The sequence below is a fragment of the Panulirus ornatus genome, chromosome 40 (genome assembly GCF_036320965.1).
Source record: "Panulirus ornatus isolate Po-2019 chromosome 40, ASM3632096v1, whole genome shotgun sequence".
NCBI classification, from domain to species: Eukaryota; Metazoa; Arthropoda; class Malacostraca; order Decapoda; family Palinuridae; genus Panulirus; species Panulirus ornatus.
In genome coordinates this window covers 15,313,043-15,333,304 of record NC_092263.1, presented here as the reverse complement: position 1 = coordinate 15,333,304, position 20,262 = coordinate 15,313,043, and the positions used below count along the sequence as shown (strand labels likewise).

General features: G+C 43.2%; 2 protein-coding genes across 2 annotated transcripts; both read right to left on the bottom strand.

The window, feature by feature from the left end:
• Positions 1-2,750: 2,750 nt before the first annotated feature.
• Positions 2,751-5,999, bottom strand: LOC139761459 (uncharacterized). The gene has a single exon (XM_071685687.1). The coding sequence runs from the start codon at positions 5,982-5,984 to the stop codon at positions 3,012-3,014; it is 2,973 nt and encodes a 990-aa protein (XP_071541788.1). The 5' UTR covers positions 5,985-5,999; the 3' UTR covers positions 2,751-3,011.
• An 11,554-nt stretch (positions 6,000-17,553) lies between these two features.
• Positions 17,554-18,770, bottom strand: LOC139761572 (uncharacterized). Its single transcript, XM_071685834.1, has 2 exons — positions 18,716-18,770; positions 17,554-18,349 (listed from the first exon to the last, which is right to left on the bottom strand). Exons 1-2 carry the CDS (start codon positions 18,716-18,718, stop codon positions 17,732-17,734), a joined length of 621 nt encoding a protein of 206 aa, XP_071541935.1. The 5' UTR covers positions 18,719-18,770; the 3' UTR covers positions 17,554-17,731.
• Positions 18,771-20,262: the final 1,492 nt, after the last annotated feature.

The following is a 20,262-nucleotide window of genomic DNA, read 5'->3' as shown; positions in this document are numbered from 1 at the left end:
TGTTTCCGCTTTCCCACTACGTCTTTCCCGCACTCTTAACCTTGACCACAGGGAAAGTGACAACTCACTAGTCTCGGAACGCAACAGAAAATGGGGTACAGAGGTGGGTCTGCAGAATACAGATATCGCGTCAGGAATGTGGAACTGGAGGTGGCATGGAACTTTAAATGTGAGAGGAAGTTTAAGGGTTAGAGAAAGGAAGTTTTGAGTAGGCAACACCACTGAACACAAGAGGAGTATTAGTGAATGTTGTAACTGTGATAAAAAAGAGTTGGAAAACCAGTTACCACAGTATAAGTAAGGAATCAAGAGCTGCAGTAAAAGTAATCTATGTTACTCCAAAGGATATATATATATATATATATATATATATATATATATATATATATATATATATATATAGAGAGAGAGAGAGAGAGAGAGAGAGAGAGAGAGAGAGAGAGTCCTATATTCTTCTGGATGTTGATAAAAGAATATACTTTCGTAAAGATCTTAATGTAACTCCTCGCGAAACCACGAAGAAGCAGTTCATACCCTGTGTGATCCTCATCGTTGGAAGGTGTCCTTCAGATATACAGTGTATAATATCTTTGTGACCCACACAACATTCAACATTTTTCCGCAACTCTAAATCTTACTGTCACGTGAGGAAAATCTAGAAGCTAGTTTGCAATTCCTTTATATTACTTTTAAAGGGTTATTGTGGAGTAGATGAGTCTAGATGAAGATGATGCGGTGTTTGAACATGTTGCTGCTACAGTGGACATGTGTTACATAATTGCCCTCAGCCATCCTCTTCCGAAAGACTTGAATCACAAGAAAAACACACACACACATGTTACACAAAAGAACTGGTGTTATTTATACTATGAGACTTATCTGATTTTTTTTTCTTTAACTGATAGATGAGGTTAATGATTACCTACGAAGAACGTGTAAAGTTGATCATAATAATACTCCAACGAAAGAAATAAAGAGAAAAAAAAGATATATTTTGATATTTAGGCGAACACGAATTCATGCTGAGTTGAAAGTAACAAAACTGACATTACCGTAAATCATGAATCCGGTTTTCAACAGAAAAAAATGAGACTAAACGTGTATAAGATTGGATTTCTACCCTAGCTTTCATTTCCTCTTGTGAGAGCCTTGTTATATATTTTTCCACAGATCACTTTTCTCTGTGTTTATTTCGTATGATCAGTATGGGTTGGATCCTCTGTTCCGCCTGGTACAAAGAATTTCAAAGTGAAGATCTAGGCCACAGTTGCTCTACGATCTTCATTCTGTGGAGTCTTGTCCAGTGAAGAATGTGGCACAGTAGTGCATGGCAATGTCTTTCCAAATCGCTGAGATTACCCCTTCAAGAAATTGATTTCCAAAACGCAAGGAGATGCTGATACGTGATCTTCCCAGGAGCCCATTTCACGGTCCCCTGCATCTTCGAAGATGCGTTGCATTCAGAAGCAGGGAAATGATGTATCCTTTGGAGTGAGAAGTTTTCGACGATACCTTACTCGTCCTCGACAATTGACGGTGATGGAGCCTCGCCCACGGTGAAAAATCTTTACTCGTGGTGTAACCTTATGATGCAGGTGGAGTACGGTAACACCTGTAATTTTTCTGTATATAGCCACGCATTCGTTTGGGATTTTCGGTATCCAACGCACTCGGCAGAAGTTATCTGAACTTTGCGCAAAGAATTCATATCTTATACGAAGATCGATTGAGGATCCAAATTCCTTCCTGTCCGCAATCCTGTCCACTCTGTCCATCCCTGCATGTCATGGTGTTCACTGCAGTTGTCACCAGATTCTTGCCTCTTGTGCTTCACATTGCCTAGACATTTCTTAAATCCGTTAACATAGCCTTTATATCTCATCCTATCGCTATATTCCTTGAATCCTGTTCTTATTTTTTCATATTTCATTCTGCAGTCATGTCATGTTCACTGAGACATTTTGCCTTCCACATCCGTCATCTTGTGCTTAACTTCAACTAATGATTTGTCTTCCTTACCTCATCCTTCGGTTGAATTCATCCATCCTTTGTATTCCATACGCATAATCCAGAGATTAACTTTCTTTAAATTCATATTTCTTACACTTCAATTTGCCAGTTAACTTCAGTACATCCTGTTGGTTCCTCATAACTCATCCTACACTGCATCAAATCTTTTGCATTCCGTATACTTCAATGTGCGTGTATAATCCATAGATATCTAGTACTCCTAACACTTGAATCTGTTTTTAACAAAGATTTTACAAGTTAAAAGTCAAGCAACTTGTTAGATAAGCAGTTTAACATTTCAAGAATTCCTTTGAGGTGTTCAAAAATTTAGTTTCGTTCCTCACAAGGTTAATTGGCAGTTTGGGTTGTATCATTGCTGGTTGACAGGGTCATTCTGGTCGCCAACATGTCAAAAGCAAAAATGGAAGAATGCTGGGCACCTTCTGCAAGTGTTCAAGATAATTCTAAAATCATAAACGCTCTAACAGCACATGTATATTTTAGCCCTACGTGTATTTTGGAAATGTCTCCTTTGAAATTAGACTACCCAATTGCCCTTGTTACTTCATATTCGGTAATTCAATGTAATTCATGTCGGAAAGTATTCATGAATGATATATCAGGTCACACTGTCTATTTCCTACTCGCAGTAAGTCTGTTTCTCGAAAAAATAGAATTAAGTGGACTCTTTTTTTTCTTAGTTTTTTGGGTTTGTTGAGAACGTAAGTTGAAAGTAAAAATCATAGAAATAAACTTTTATTTTGGTATTCTTTACAGGTAAAAACATCATAACATATTCTCATCATGAATCTTATTGTTTCAATAATTCTATTTCTGTTTTTCCTTAACGCCAGCAAGGCAGGGTAACACAGCAATACAGTAACTATAACATGATATAACAAGCTATATCGTATTATACTTCTTAGAAGCATATAATAGAGCTAAATACTGCAAATGACAGAAGGACTTTCATGGCTGACCACGAAAAGACCTGTGGGTGTTCAACCACTATATGACATGCCATATGGAACGGAACTTCCTCTGTGTCCGACTTGAACGCCTCCACTTGCTGCTCCTCCAGATGTGCTCACACCGAAGCTCCTGGCGAAACTGGAGACGGTAGCTGCACTGTGTCCTGCGCTATGACCTCCTCCTCCTCCTCCTACACTGTAGCCACCTGAGGAACCTCCCGAACTGCTGACTGAGACTATTTCGTGGCTCCCTCCACCCAAAAAGGACCCAAGGCTGCCGATGCTGGCTCCACCTTGTCCTCCGCCACCATGAACTCCTCCACTTCCGTAGCCGCCTGAGGCGCCTCCCTGGCCGCTGAGGAAGATTGCTCCCTGTCCTCCACCTCCACTGGAAGAACTTTGGCGGCCGCCGGTGATAACAGCCCCACTAGCTCCCCCGTAACTACCTAAAGAACCTCTTTGGCCGTCGCGGAAAATGCTTCCATCATCTGAGCTGGAACCAGCTGAAGAGCTTCCCTGGCTTTGTTGGATGAATCCTCCACTGACAGCTCCACCTGCACCGTATCCACTTGAAGAACTTCCGACACTGCTTCCAACAACTATTCCTTGACTCCCACCAAAACCACCACTGGAGCTGGAACCAAATGAAGAAGTGCGACGGCTGCCGAAGATAACATCCCCACGTTCTTCACTACTTCCACCGTAAACTACTGAAGAACCTCCATGACCACCCACGAAAGCGCTTGAGTGTCCAACAGCTGAGCTGGAGCCACCTGAAGAACTTCCCCGAATTTGATGGATAAATCCTCCACTTCCAGCGCCACCTGCACTGTATCTACCAGAGGAACTTCCCTGACTGTGATGGATAAATCCTCCACTTCCAGCGCCTCCTGCACCGAATCCACCGGAGGAACCACTCTGACTATGAATAATTTCTCCACTTCCAGCGCCACCTGCACTGTATCCACCTGAGGAACTTCCCTGACTGTGATGGATAAATCCTCCACTTCCAGCGCCTCCTACACTAAATTCACCTGAGGAGCCACCCTGACTGAGAATTAATTCTCCACTTCCAGCGCCACCTGCACTGTATCCACCTGAGGAGCTTCCTTGACTGCCGCCAACAAATATTGCTTGACTTGCACCAAAACCACTACTTGAACTGGAACCACCTGAAGAACTAAAGTGGCTGCCGATTATAGAAGATCCCTGTTCTCCACTACTTCCACCGTAGCCTCTGTGGAAAGCTCCTCCCTGTCCTCCACCTGCGCTGAAACTACCTGAGGAACCTCCTTGACTGATGAAGCTGCTTCCTCCACCGCTACCTCCGCCTGCCCTGTAGGTGCTGGAAGAACTTCCCCGGCCGCCGACGACAGCCCCTCCGCGTCCTCCTCCACGACCGCTCGAATGGCCACCAACCACTGAAACGTGACTACCACCAGTTCCTCCACTGTAGCCGCCGCTGGAAGCTCCTCCGGTAGATGCAAAGCTCGAGCCGCTAGAACCAAAACCAGCACTACTGCCTTGGGCGCCAGCTCCGGCTGAACCACCGCTATAGCCACCACGAGGAGCTCCTAGCGTGAAACTGACTGAGGATGTGGCCTTACCTTGACGTCCCCCGGATAAGGCAGAACCAATTCCATATCTGCCACCAGAAGAACCGCCTTGTACGCTGCCGGTGAACCCACTTTGTCCAAGATTCGTCAATGCGGCAGCTCCAGAGCCACTACCTCTGTAGATACCACCTGTGGAGCTTTGACCGCTCGAGGCCCCAGAGCCACTACCTCTGAAGATACCACTTGTGGAGCTTTGACCGCTCGAGGCTCCAGAGCCACTACCTCTGTAGATACCACCTGTGGAGCTTTGACCGCTCGAGGCCCCAGAGCCACTACCTCTGAAGATACCACTTGTGGAGCTTTGACCGCTCGAGGCTCCAGAGCCACTACCTCTGTAGATACCACCTGTGGAGCTTTGACCGCTCGAGGCCCCAGAGCCACTACCTCTGAAGATACCACTTGTGGAGCTTTGACCGCTCGAGGCCCCAGAGCCACTACCTCTGTAGATACCACCTGTGGAGCTTTGACCGCTCGAGGCCCCAGAGCCACTACCTCTGAAGATCCCACTTGTGGAGCTTTGACCGCTCGAGGCTCCAGAGCCACTACCTCTGTAGATACCACCTGTGGAGCTTTGACCGCTCGAGGCTCCAGAGCCACTACCTCTGTAGATACCACCTGTGGAGCTTTGACTGCTCGAGACTGCTTGAATGATGCCCCCAGCACCACCTCCTGCACTAAACGAGCCTCCACTTCCAAAACCTGTAGAGGCGCCACCACCGACGGAACCACCATATCTTCCGCTGCTGGAGCTAGCATGGAGACTGCCGGTGCCACCACTATGCCCTGAAATGAATGAAGTACGTCCACCTCCTGCAGAGAAACCACTACCTCCGGAGCTGACAAAATATCTTTCGGAACTGCCACTGCTGCTGCTGTGTGAGCTTCCGAATCCAGAGCCGACGACAATGGCACCACCACCAGAGCCACCATATCCTCTGCTACTGGAGACTGAGGGAAGACCGCCGGTGGCGCTGCCGATTCCAGCGCCGAATGAGCTCCCTCCACCAGCACCCAGGGTAATGGTACTTCCAGAACCTCCATATCCTCCTCCCGCTGAACCAGTGCTCACTGCCCCGCCAAAAGCAGGGAGGTCGTTCGCAATGATGACGGGCCCACTGTAGACACCTCCTCCTCCTCCTCCTCCTCCTCCTCCTCCTCCTCCTCCTCCTCCACCTCCTCCTCTTCCTCCTCTTCCTCCTCCTCCTCCTCCTCCTCCTCTTGTAGAAGAGCTTGAGTGTCCTCCGTACCCGCTAGCATGGCCATAGAATGCCAAAAGGGTCGCGATCACGGCAAGTGGATGGAGCTTCTGAAATGAGGTAAAAAAAGGAGGGTTAGAGGTTTTAAGATATACACCTTGAATATAGGACAGGGCTTGAAGATATAGCATCCTATAAGGACAGTATAGGTGGTATGGTGGTCCTTAACTCATCACAACATCTAAGACCTACGGTCCTGACCGGTGGACTGGGCTAACTTCCTGGACTCTGCAGAACCCTTACCATGATAAAAGAGATTACTTAGGCAGGAAGTAAGTGACCAAGTATAAATATGTATAGAATCTGGTCACACTGGCCCGCGTGATCTAGTACTTACTGATAACCGCGACGAAAATGAAACACGAAAAGTTCCCAAGTGCACTTCCACGAAATGATCGCATCTCATTCTCGTATATCCCTTGACGATGTGATCATTACACAAATGTGCAATTGGGAACTATTCGTGGTTCATATTCCTCGTGGTTCTCACCATATATATATATATATATATATATATATATATATATATATATATATATATATATATATATATATATATATATATATATATATATATATCGAATTGACTTCGTTTACATAGATGTCAGTTTCAGTTTATTCTAGCGTTAATCTGAGACGAGCAACGGGCACAGATAGGCATCCTCACCATGTTGCAGCAGAGGCTAGACTCGCATCTGTGACCTGGGTGAGCTGGCTTATATAGCGCCTTCCTACCGGATCCCAGATCGTGAGGTCAGTCATCTTAATGTCAAAGAGTGAATTTCATTTTAATAATCATTAGAGAATTTTTCCTTTTTTTTTTTTTCGGTGGATGATCAGAATCTTCCAGTTCTTCCTTAATCACTGAAGAGTCTCGACTTGATGCTAAGCATATCATAAGGTAAAGAGAAATTCATAACATGTCACTGTTGTTCCTGTGAAATCGTAAGAGCCACGTAAATTACTTCTGGGTGTAGTGTGTGAGAAGCTTCTCCCGCATCCGTCGTATCTTGAAGATTTTCCAATTTTTACAATAACTCAGAATTCCTAACACCATACTATAAGAATCCCGTACCCAACGCGCCGGGGAGGAATTATATATATATATATATATATATATATATATATATATATATATATTTATATATATATATATATATATACCTGAGGTAGATTGAGTTCTGTAAAATATACATTCATCTCATATCCAGAGTCCTTGGACACTAACGGAAGCGGTTTTCAATCTTCCACACTGCATAAAAAGTGGAAGCTTCAAGGAAAACAAAAGGAGTTCATTCACATCTCTTCCTTCACACACAAAATGACTCAATCCCACAAGAATAGGGAGAATATATCTCTCAACCACGCCTGTAACATCTCCAGCTGTAGATATATCTGTTAACCACACCTGTAATACCCCCAGCTGAGAACACTTTAGTCACATTTATCTGTACTCTTCTCCGACTCTTTCAGCTGCACTGCTAGACACCTTCAGCTACCCACCAGTTATCCTGCATCTTGTGCAGCCGTGCCACTTACAAAGCTTTTCCCCCAGAGTGTCTTCCTGGCTACTGCGCATCCTGCATGGTATTGTCGTGACTGTTCACAGTGTAATGAGATGAACTCCCGAAACCTCATCAGTATGAGTGAGTCACCTACGTCGGGTGTGCATACCACCCGACCTAACCGTGGGAAAGTTAAGGATTCACATTCAGACGTATGGAAGTAAAATGACATTCCTTCATGCAAATTTGTGCGTTTTCTACTTATAGATTGTATCCCTGTGTGTGTGTGTGTGTGTGTGTGTGTGTGTGTGTGTGTGTGTGTGTGTGTGCGTGTGTGTGTGTGTGTGTCTTAAGCCATCCTCAATCTCTTCCTACGTGATTTCCCGTCACCTCATGCAGACGAGCGTGTGAAAGTTCTCTCATACACACATGACCTCAAGAACACATCACAGCACCTGACACTCCTCAGCCAGCAACAGACATGCAACACTTGATATGACAATTAAGCACTGGCTCACTCCAAACAGAATGACTGCATCCCCATAGAAATCCACCACTACCCCTATCAACTCTTGGCAGATAGCAGATCGTCTCCCATCCTCTCATAATCACAAATAATCAACAACTACCACTCGGGTCAGACCAGATATCAGTAAACACTCTCTTCTCTCACTTTAACACAAAGGCCATCAACAATCTAAATTCCCCTTCAGAATCCCTCAGTCTCCCCCACATGTAATTCGTCCACTTCACACAGAAATGTGCTCCACCTCCTTACTTATCCATTATGTCGCTGGCAAGTACAACAAAACTATAAACTAAACACACAGAAAAAAGAGGTATTGAGGACAATCACCTGATGCCTGACAACCACGAGCATTTAACATGAGCACAATCATACACACGCATATATCAAGACACGGTCTCACCTCACCATACTTGGCACTCATCTCATTTGAAATCCGGTGGATCCTTCCCAGCTCAAAACCACATCCCAGCCACCCGCCATCACCCAAGTAGAATAAAAAGATATCAAAAACGTCCTCTTGTTACATACGTCAGCGTCCTATACTTACAGATCCCTCACCCACCTCCTCCAGGAGACATGTACCTCTGACAGAACATAAACACATCATAACGACTCGACATGCCTTAATAAACCTGCCATCCAACCCAGTCTTGAACGGAACTCAACGAAGCACACACTCGTTTCAAACTACACCTACCAGGCATCTATGAGTGGCGCTCTCTCTCTCTCTCTCTCTCTCTCTCTCTCGTTCTGAACACAAACATTCTCGCTAACAATAAGGGAAACAGACATCACCACACATCTTGTGGTCCCTCGTGGTAGGTACAGCCAATTCCTGACCGCTGTAGGACGCATATAGGAGATCATAGGGCAAGAAAGGGAAGTAAGTCGCAATCATTTGCTATATGTATACATGTGTGTGTGTGTGTGTGTGTGTGTGTGTGTGTGTGTGTGTGTTTATGTATGCACAGACAGGAGTAAAGACAAGGTTAGGTGACGGGGCAACACAAGTGCATAACTCTCTCTAAGTAACCCATGTAAAATATTTACAAAGATTGACATAATGTTGCTCATACTTCCAGTAATAAACGTATTTTCTTACATCATTTATTCACTTTATAATCTAATGAGACTCCATATTCAAATGCTCTTGTATAAGAAATCCATCAGCATTAAATGTCGCAGGAATTGTGAATGGAAGGTTCTGTTCAGTCAGTATTAAGAATTCGCTTCCACACGAAAACTTAAGACCTGATGAATATACACAATTCCTGAATAGCCCTCACACCTGTATTCTTTCCTAGCTATTGTTAGAGAGACGAGTTCAATCTGCAGAACATGCCAAGAAAAATTTCTTTGCAAAACGAAAAAAGGGGAAAAAAAAATCAGGCCAGAGAATTGTATATCTCAAGCTTTAAGTAGGCCTTTATTTTTTTGGCGGGGGGGGGAGAGTGTTACAAGGTAGAGGAAGTACAGTACAGGGTGTAGCTTCCCCCACATTTCTTATGCCTGGAGGACTCTCGTCTGTGGGCCTCTACTCGGTGCATTCTATTTAGTCACAGAAAAAAAAAAGGGAGAATAGTGACGAGACGAAAACGCACAATGCTTAGGTGTGGATGTTAGGGGGTCATTTAACTCTATGTTCGCTTTTACATTTACTGTTCCTTTCCTGCAGAGAAAATGCATGTAACGATATAAGAATTGATCTCATAATCATGATGATGGGCCTGGAACTACAGGAAACAATAGAGCAAGTTGGCTAAGAGATCCTCATGTGGGTGTATTACCTTTTACTAGATTATCTAGGGGCACCATTCTATGATGCTCTATGCCGTAATCATAGGATATAAAGTGGTTTCCAGGTCTCATAGAAAGGCGATATGACCCTTAAAAATGATGACACGACCCTTGGGTATGATAATGTGACCTTTGACCTGATGTGTGGTTTATAAGCCGGGTCATCTCACACATGGGTCGCACCGTCGTGCTCAAGGGTTGTAGAATCTTGCTCACTCGGGCTTCCTTATGGTAACTACAACCCAGTACTTATAGTTATAGTTTTTACAACTCAATAAGGTTTTGTTGTGGTTACCACAACCTAATCAGGTATTGTTATGGTTACCACAACCTCATTAAGGTTTTGACTTTTACAACCCAATCAGGTTTTGATAATTTCGACCTACAGACATCTCCAAGACATTAAGTCATTTCTTAAACAGGTAAACATTTGTAAAATGATTCTATGTGTACCGCGTAGTTTCATGAATAACGAAATACTAAAAGTTAATTAGAAAACTACGAGTCTCTATGCCTCTTGTGCCGCCTGGGAATATCTAACTCACATGGAAGGAACATGAGACCCGATGCTTCACATGTTCTTCATTATGTTCTGTTTGTGTGAGTTATTCCTGAACCTGTACATGGCAGTGGTTGACCGTGGTTAACATCGCGTTCCTGCTGTATGTTTGTGGCAAAGATCATCACACATGAACAACTGTTCATAATGTTCATCGCACCTCACGATACGTGGCGGTTGGCTGAGGTTTGGGAAAGGAAATGAAGCGCAGGGAAAAAAAGGTGAACTTTGTGGATCTAGAGAGAGAGAGAGAGAGAGAGAGAGAGAGAGAGAGAGAGAGAGAGAGAGAGAGAGAGAGAGAGAGAGAGAGAGAGAGAGAGAGAGAGAGAGAGAGAGAGAGGAGAGAGAGAGAGAGAGAGGTGGGGGACACGACTATGATGCTACACATAGCCACCGTCGGTGTAGAGAGATGGGGTCAATGAGATTCTAAATCTATACTACATCTTCATTACTCGTGCTGAGTCATGAGTAGCCCTGGTGAAACAAGGCCAAACAACGTTTGGAAGTGAGGCAAGAGAGAGGAGGGAGAGGCTGTGTTACATAAAGGCGTGTGAGAGTCTGGAACGAGTTGTGTGAAATGAGTGTCTAGTGATGGGGAGGAGGGAGAGCAGTGAGTGAGTGTCGAGGAGGGAAGAAAAAAATAAAAAGTTGTGTGAGGTTATGAGAGCGGAGTCTGGCGACCTGTTTGACTGAACTGTGAGTTAGTCAGTGAAGGTATGAAGAAACGCAAGGATTCTCATCTTAGTGATTGAAATTATACCCGTTATTATGTATGTGTGTGTGTGTGTGTGTGTGTGTGTGTGTGTGTGTGTGTGTGTGTGTGTGTGTGTGTGTGTGTGTGCGTGTGTGTGTGTGTGTGTGTGTGTGTGTGTGTGTGTGTTTGTGGTTTATGCTTGTTTACATCCTTTTACTTGCGAGTCTATTCATATATCAATTAGTCTGAATAACTATAAATGTGTGTGTGTGTGTGTGTGCGTGTGTGTGTGTGTGTGTGTGTGTGTGTGTGTTTGTGGTTTATGCTTGTTTACATCCTTTTACTTGCGAGTCTATTCATATATCAATTAGTCTGAATAACTATAAATGTGTGTGTGTGTGTATGTGCGTGTGTGTGTGTGTGTGTGTGTGTGTGTGTGTTTGTGTGTGTGTGTGTGTGTGTGTTTGTGGTTTATGCTTCTTTACATCCTTTTACTTGCGTGTCTATTCATATATCAATTAGTCTGAATAACTATATATGTGTGTGTGTGCGTGTGTGTGTGTGTGTGTGTGTGTGTGTATGTGTGTGTGTGAAATGATGCTTCCCACATATTCCCTACGTGTCGTAGAAGGCGACTAAAAGGGGAGGGAGCGGCGGGCTGGAGATCCTTCCCTTCCATTTTATAATTTTCCAAAAGAAGGACCAGAGAAGGGGTCCAAGTGAGGATATTCCCTCTAAGGATCAGTCCTCTGTTCTTAACGCTACCTCGTTATGTGTGTGTGTGTGTGTGTGTGTGTGTGTGTGTGCAGATATCGATAAATATAGACCATCATAAACTGATAGGCTCTACGTTGGAGCATTACATCACCGCCTTTCTGAATGATGCTTGACATTTAAGACAGGCTGAGCTGAACTCACCTCTTGTGAAAGTGGTCATTGCCTTTGCTTGATGTAGGCAAGCAGAACACCCTCAGTTCCTACCTAGGCTGCCTCCAACCTTAACCTCAAGATATATTTTGAGGAAACGCTCCTGCCTGGACGAAGACCCAGCGAAAGGGGACTCCTCATAGTTCCCCACCACCTGTCATTTGACCCTCTCGCTGCTTGCCTATACATTGCTTTCTTGGCTGTTTTAGATATCTGGGAGTGGATCTGTCAGCGGATGGAACCATGGAAGCGGAAGTGGATCATAGGGTGGGGGAGGGGGCGAAAATTTTGGGAGCCTTGAAAAATGTGTGGAAGTCGAGAACATTATCCCGGAAAGCAAAAATGGGTATGTTTGAAGGAATAGTAGTTCCAACAATGTTGTATGGTTGCGAGGCGTGGGCTATGGATAGAGTTGTGCGCAGGAGGATGGATGTGCTGGAAATGAGATGTTTGAGGACAATGTGTGGTGTGAGGTGGTTTGATCGAGTAAGTAACGTAAGGGTAAGGGAGATGTGTGGAAATAAAAAGAGCATGGTTGAGAGAGCAGAAGAGGGTGTTTTGAAATGGTTTGGGCACATGGAGAGAATGAGTGAGGAAAGATTGACCAAGAGGATATATGTGTCGGAGGTGAAGGGAACGAGGAGAAGAGGGAGACCAAATTGGAGGTGGAAAGATGGAGTGAAAAGGATTTTGTGTGATCGGGGCCTGAACATGCAGGAGGGTGAAAGGAGGGCAAGGAATAGAGTGAATTGGAGCGATGTGGTATACAGGGGTTGACGTGCTGTCAGTGGATTGAATCAAGGCATGTGAAGCGTCTGGGGTAAACCATGGAAAGCTGTGTAGGTATGTATATTTGCGTGTGTGGACGTGTGTATGTACATGTGTATGGGGGGGGTTGGGCCATTTCTTTCGTCTGTTTCCTTGCGCTACCTCGCAAACGCGGGAGACAGCGACAAAGTATAAAAAAAAAAAAAAAAAAAAAAAAAAATATATATATATATATATATATATATATATATATATATATGATTGGAAGTCGTCTTAAAGAGAGAGGCGCATTCTTGAATACAAAAAAAAAAGAGACTTAGATAATATGGGACGACTCTCGTTATCAATTTGTTTCATGGATGTTTAATCCAAGTGTCTACATACAGAATTCCAATACTTCTCTTTCTTTTTTTCCTCCAGGTACCACTTGCAAGTTTGCCACCAGAGAAAGTCTAGAAATTACAATCTAATCACAACCTCAATACGTAAATACTTATGATCATAATTCCACAAGAAAGATATTGAAAAATGATATGAACAAACTGGTTTGTTATAACACTTAGACTCATAAGGATGTTAACAATACTTTATAAATGATTTAAAAGAAAAACTCGGAGGAAAATACTGAAGAACAGACAAAGAAAGACTGGTTTTCTTAAGAAAAACTTTTGTATGATTGGTTTGTTATGTAAGATGTTTTGAAACTTTCATTCCATTCTTCAGTATTACAGAGGCATTACTACATCAGACTATCTATCATCTTGAATGAAAAACCCTAAAACCTTTATCAACACTCTCATGCCAGGGCTTACACTCGGTGATCGAGTTTCTGTCGTATAAGCACACGTAAAACGTCCAAACAAATGTCCTATGTCATATATATGCCTTGTTGACACATGAGATATCCATATAATATGAAATCCTATGAATTCCTTGTTAACACAAGGGATAAGCAATGAATCGCTACATCTCTAAGGCCATCGTGATCATAAAGTGGTTATATTCATTTAGGGAGAGGCCAGTGATCATGACTAGTAACGTAATGAAGATTACAATATTGTGAGAACACAAACAGATACTGCTCTCTGCTGACGTACTTAAGATTCGTAATTAAAAGGCAAGTGTAAAGTAATGCAATCATGCTTGTGGACAGGTCCAGTGAGCGTCCGTGGTGCTGATTCGTTCTGCATACATACTCAAGGGAAATACACTGGTACCTTGGAAAGCACAAATGGTAAAATCATTCTCACACTAGAGAAGCAATGACTGTTGTGCATGTATGACGTGTTGTGATATATTTTCTGCAACATTTTTGAATAAGAGTGAAAAACTACACCAAGAGGTATGTGGTAGTTGTTTTTTGTGAATAAAGATTCTTTGAATGAATTATTGAATAATTTCAACAAAATATTACAAAACTAATATTACGTATGATCATAAAGCAACTATTGCGACAGACTAACTGGAAGAGACTTTATATATTAAGGAGGAGATAGAAGCGGGGAAAGCCAGAGGAAGGAAGTAGTATCAAGGAAGACTTGTGCAACACCTGTCATAAGCTTGAGATGGGAACGAATGTCACAAAGGGAAAACTCAGAAAGGTCAAACAAACAAAAGTAATAATCCATTCATTCTCATCAGCTCACTAAAATAACTGTGACTGCTATAATGGTTGGAAACAGGTTTCAGATGATGGTAAACAATCTTCAGAAAAGAAAAAAAAGATTGGGCATTATTGGTACTGAAAAGAAATTCGTCGTTTGACATCAGCACTTGACCTCACGAAGTGGTTCCTGGGAAGGCTGTATATAAGACAGCTCGACCAAGTCACACAGGCAAGCAAACCTTTGTACGAACATGGCGCGTGTAGTTCTTGGTCACATATGCATCCATGGCGCTGGTGACCCAACCTAAACTGAGAACTATGGGTCGCGTGGGTGGATAACCAATGAGAACGTCGATCAGTGATCAGTCTTCCCAAAGCTTAGTTTATATTTGTAGAGGAGGAGACGTTTCCCCAGTCTAGACGGCGATCACGAGAGGTTCCCTGACGGAGTCGATTCCTGTAAAAGAGACTGTTGTACATTCTCCTGCACTCAGTGTTGCGCTACCTCGAGTATCAGGGAACTGTAGAAATCCTTATGAACGATGGCCGAGGAAGCTCTTCAGGTACCTACAGAGCAAGTGGAGGTGTTAGTGGAGGATTCTGCGTTGTCATCCACAGCCCATGGAAGTTCTTCAACAAAGACTCAGCAGAAATGGAGGATGAGGAGACATCTTTATCAACGGCCATAGAGGATCCTCAGGTGGCTTCAGTGTAGGAGGTTGTACGATGGTTAGCGGGTGGATGAACCAGTTGTTCTGGAGAGGGTTACCAAAGACAGTTTCTAAGGTTTGGCTGGTTGGCTGCACCACAGGGCTTGCCTTCGTGTTGTCATGTTGTCATGAGCATTCTAGGAAGTTCCCCTGTTTACCACACTAGGCCAATTATATCTTAAGCTGTAGTTAAGTAATATGTGTCGATTACTCCCCTGAGAAATGCCTTTCAGTCGTTAAAGCTGCTCCTTAGACAAATTACGGAAATAGTTATTTCATTAAACTTTCACTTTATCTTGACATGAACATCATGGACGTGAAAAAAAAAAAAAATGAAAAAGGACCGTTTTCAAGTTTATTCTAGTTGATATTATGTTTGGGTTGATGTATTCTGACCTGGTATATTGTTATATCTATCATACATATCGATTCTTCAGTTAAGAATAAAAGTAATCATTCATTATCTATTAGTTTGATACATCTTTTCCCTTTATCTCTCATTCAGTCAGTGGCGTCACTAAGTTCGGTGCGTAATACATTACAACTAGAGAATGGATGTGAGCAAACTAGGCCATTCTTCGTTTACTCTTGTCGCCACCTTGTTACCATCGGAAACGGAGAACAAGTATGACATATATATGTATGTATGTATCGTTTTATTCGCTTCCTCTGAAAGATACGAACGAGGGAAATCTATGAAATGCTGTATCACCGTAATATAAATTTCCTGGCCTTGACATATCGTTTGTGGTCATGTGAATCACTTTCCATTTCTTTCACTTTTGGCTTCGTAATGGGACTTTCCGAGCAAGTAAGGAAGTCAGCGCCCTCATTGGCACTCCTCAGTATTACGCTACGTTAGAACTCAAGGGCGAGTGAATGTAGAGAGAAGATATTGGCGGTAAGCGTCAAGGAGGAAAAGATTCTCATAAGTGATATGCAACTCATGTTAACACGATGAAAAATCATGATTCAATCTTATATCATTCATTCTTGTAAGTGTTTTACTAGGCTTGCCCTATATGAATTCAGTGGATGAAAAGGAATGGAGTTTTTAAAGGACTCTCTCACCTTAAAGTAGTCTTTCATTTCCCGGCTGCTGATCGGAGCGCAACTTTGAGGTTGCAAGAATCTCATAAAGTGGGTCGTTAGAAGTATTACTGATCATGCTAATATGCGTATGAGTGTGTGTGTGTGTGTGTGCGTGTGTGTGTGTGTGTGTGTGTGTGTGTTAGTGTGTGTGTGTGTTAGTGTGTGTGTGTGTGTGTTAGTGTGTGTGTGTGTGTGTATTTCTGTATCCATGCATGTTTGTATAAATGTATGTGTATGGATGTATGTATGCGTCCATGTGTAAATGTAGCTACGTATGTGTGTGTTTGGGTGTATGTGGGAGTGTGGATCTTCCTTCGCTAATAATGAGTTATTTATCATAGGTTTGTCATCAAATCACAAAAAAATCTATCGATCCATCTCGATAAGACTGTCCATCTATGAAATGCTGTCTCACCATGGCTTTATAGCGTTTCAGAGAACACCCGAACATTGTTCACGACGAGTTTCATGTTCTCTAACGTCCACGTCTCTCACAGGTGACCAGTGTTGTGAAGGTGCACACACTCCACACACACGAACGTTGCTCCTCCTCTGCAAACCCGATTGTTTTGAACAGTTGCTCATCTCGTCGATGAAAGAACGCTTTCATTCCTGAAGGAACAGAATGCCTCTGATGATGCATGCCATTACTGAAGGAACACATCTTTTATGAAAGAACTGCGTATTACTGAAGGAGAACTTCATTCATGAAGGAGCATTGCTGGTGAAATACGTACTTCATGAAAGAATATGGCACGACTAAAAGAATGTATCTTTAACGAGAGAATATGGTAGAAGGATATGCATTCTATGAAAGAGATTAAGTTAACACAAAGAACAGATCATCTATAAACGCATGTTATGTTATGAAAGAAATAGATATATTTATAACGGGACATCATGCAGCTGGAGGAACACATCCTTTATCAACTATCATGTTCCTGAAGGAACACGTCATCTATCAAGTATCATCGAGCAATTGCAAAAAAATCACGTCGGCCGCCGGAAGAGGCCCGTTGCACAACAGAAGCCATCGGCATTTTGATTGTCATGCTATTACTCCAAGTGTATTGACTTGTGAGGCAACAAGTTGCCCCTGGAAAGTCACATTACCTTAAGTCTTCAGTGCCCAGAGGTCTTTGGTGAGCTAACACCAGCATTACTTATCAAAAAAGAAATATTCAGGAAATCTGTGAAATCGTGTAGTAGTAGAGAGACTGTGATAGAAGACAAACCTAAAAGATATACTTAGGTGATTACTTATCAGTTGAAGATTCCATGTGTGGCTTTACTTCAACAAGCTAATCTTAGAGTCACTGGTTCTTTTAACCAGAAAAAAATATATTAGCTACCGAGCAAATACTGGACTGGAAAGGATCAGGGCATTAAACCAAAATATATTTGCAGGAGAACACTTAACCGGAGGATCTGAAGAAAGATCTATCAAAATATACCAAAATGATATGAGGCAGAACCATCAGTCATGGATGGAACAGGATAAACAGAGAATATGTTCATAGATAATAATTTATTTGTCAGTATGAGAGTAACAGAAAAGAATTAATATCAATAAATATATGCAGAAGATCCATGCTATTTTTGTAATTACAAGTTCTGGATACAAAAGCTAAGCACGTGCGAGTGGAGTTCCTTCCTCCTGTAAATCCTATGGATGAATCCTGAGAACATTCTTAGCGACCATAGCCACCTCCAGACCCACCGACGGCGCCACCGAAGGAACCACCAGACCCGTAACCACTGGATGAGCCACCGAAACCTCCGAAGGAACCACCAGACCCGTAACCACCGGATGAGCCACCAAAGCCACCGAAGGAACCACCAGATCCGTAACCACCGGATGAGCCACCGAAGCCACCGAACGAACCACCAGACCCGTAACCACCGGATGAACCTCCGAAGCCACCGAACGAACCACCAGACCCGTAACCACCGGATGAACCTCCGAAGCCACCGAACGAACCACCGGAACCACTGCCACCGTAGCCTCCACCATAGCCCAGGTTGAAGACGCTAAATCCTGTTGCTACGCCGCCCCCGTAGCCTCCATGGCCACCGCCCCCGTAGCCTCCATGGCCACCGCCCCCGTAGCCTCCATGGCCGCCGCCCCCGTAGCCTCCATGGCCGCCGCCAAGTCCACCACCGAAGGAGCCACCACCAAGGGCGCCACCGCCGATCGACCCGTACTGTCCACCTCCAGCGGAACCGAGAAATCCAGAACCGCCCGATCCATATAGGTCTGCTTGGCCGTGGGCGGCCAGTAACGTCACGCCCGCGAGGATGATCAACTTCTGCAGGAGAAGAAGAGGAATGAGAGAAGGTAAAAAGACAAAGTAGCACGTAATTGATTGTCGTACACAGTCACTTCACTGGGTTGTAGTTATGTAACTTGGCAAGTCACTTCGTGTGTGCAACAGGTAAATAGACCTACATTAACTCTCTCTCTCTCTCTCTCTCTCTCTCTCTCTCTCTCTCTCTCTCTCTCTCTCTCTCTCTCTCTCTCTCTCTCTCTCTCTCTCTCTCTCTCCTTCTTCCTCCCTCGGTCAGTGCATTTCCATCTCCCTCATATCTATCACTCATTAATATCTACATGAATAAACACCGACAGACAAAAGGCACTACTACTGTTGCTCGAAGGAACACTTGCTCCTTCTTACCATGCTGGAGTTGTGATGTGTTCTACTGCTGTCCAATCGTGTCTCACGCCTTATATACCACCTGCAGGTGTCACGTTGTTTCCAAACTCTTGTGACTGACTGATGATAAGCAGACGCCCGAGGAAAGCCGGTCACAGGTCACGGCCGCTGACCTCAAGTTCTTGGCCAACACGCAAAACGTAGTTTGGCATTCTTATGTGCATGACGATGAGTCTGGATTTATATTTCGTGTTGGTGTAATACCACTAGCATATATATATATATATATATATATATATATATATATATATATATATATATATATATATATATATATATATATATATATGATAAAGCGTTAAAGATAAGCCCCTGCCGTCAGAGAAAACATCAAAAAAAAAGATAGAAATTATATAAGAGATTATCTTGACCTTGTGGAGCAGCTTTATGGGAAAGAAGCAGAGGAAACTACATCGAAAGATGATAACCTTTGGTGATAATTACCGAACTAGGAATGTAGCTCATTTACACTTGTTTAGGCTGTAGCCCCAACACACTGTTATGAGGAAAAAAGTAATATTGCTCTTATGTTTTTTCCGATGGTTCCAGTCTTGGACAAAAGTCCCTTACTGGAAGCCTGGCATTAAATGAAGCACATGAAGAAAGCTAAAGAGATAGAAAGTACATTTTCCCTCTTCTCTGCTTTCCATTATAGGGCAAAAAGAAAAACTAAAAGTCTAAAATAAAGTGAAAATAAGAGAGTAAAAAAAAAAAGTGCTAAACTATTCACCTACTTCATCATCCTCATCCTTACAATCCTCTATCCATCCTAAGAGAAAGAATGTTTGGACAGGAAACAAGACTAGTGGGATAACCCATGGTGTATGTGATGAAGAGATGCCAAAACTAGGCCGGTAGTTTAGTTCCAATGGAACGAGGTAAGACCAGCAATCTAGTCCCGGAGGATGGACGATGGCTCCGAGCACCACTTCAACATTCCAAAATCAGGAAGCAATACTTTCCTAGGCTGCTGCCGTCTACAGCCTTCTACCTGTCAACTACACTAGTATGAGAACGTGTTAAGCCTGATTGTTCATTAGCATCATAGACACAGATGAAACTTTGAATTGGTGGGATTATGTATGATTTCTTTTATATTCCTCCTGTGATTGATTTAGAGTTAACTTATAAATGGCCAGAAGTGTCCAGCATCAGCAGGGGAGACGGTGTGAATTAAGAATGACATGAATTAATTCTGCCAAGAAATGTTATGTATTTGACTCTCAAAAGCCTGGGTGTCATATATGCAGGAGGTGCATTTTTTATGATCAGTTATTGTACATCTACAGGAGTCTCCTTTGGTCTTGTATAAGTTCCTGTTTACATACCGAGATTGGCTCTTCGTCCACCCTTTTCCCTCTCCTGTTACCACTTCTCTCTTCAGCCATTCCTCTCTCTTTACCCACTGAGATGTTGCTTCCAACTTTCTGTTCTACGTATATCATTTCCCCCACTGCTCTCCTCAGCTGTATGTGGGTGTACTAAACCCCATGACTTGGACCCATAGC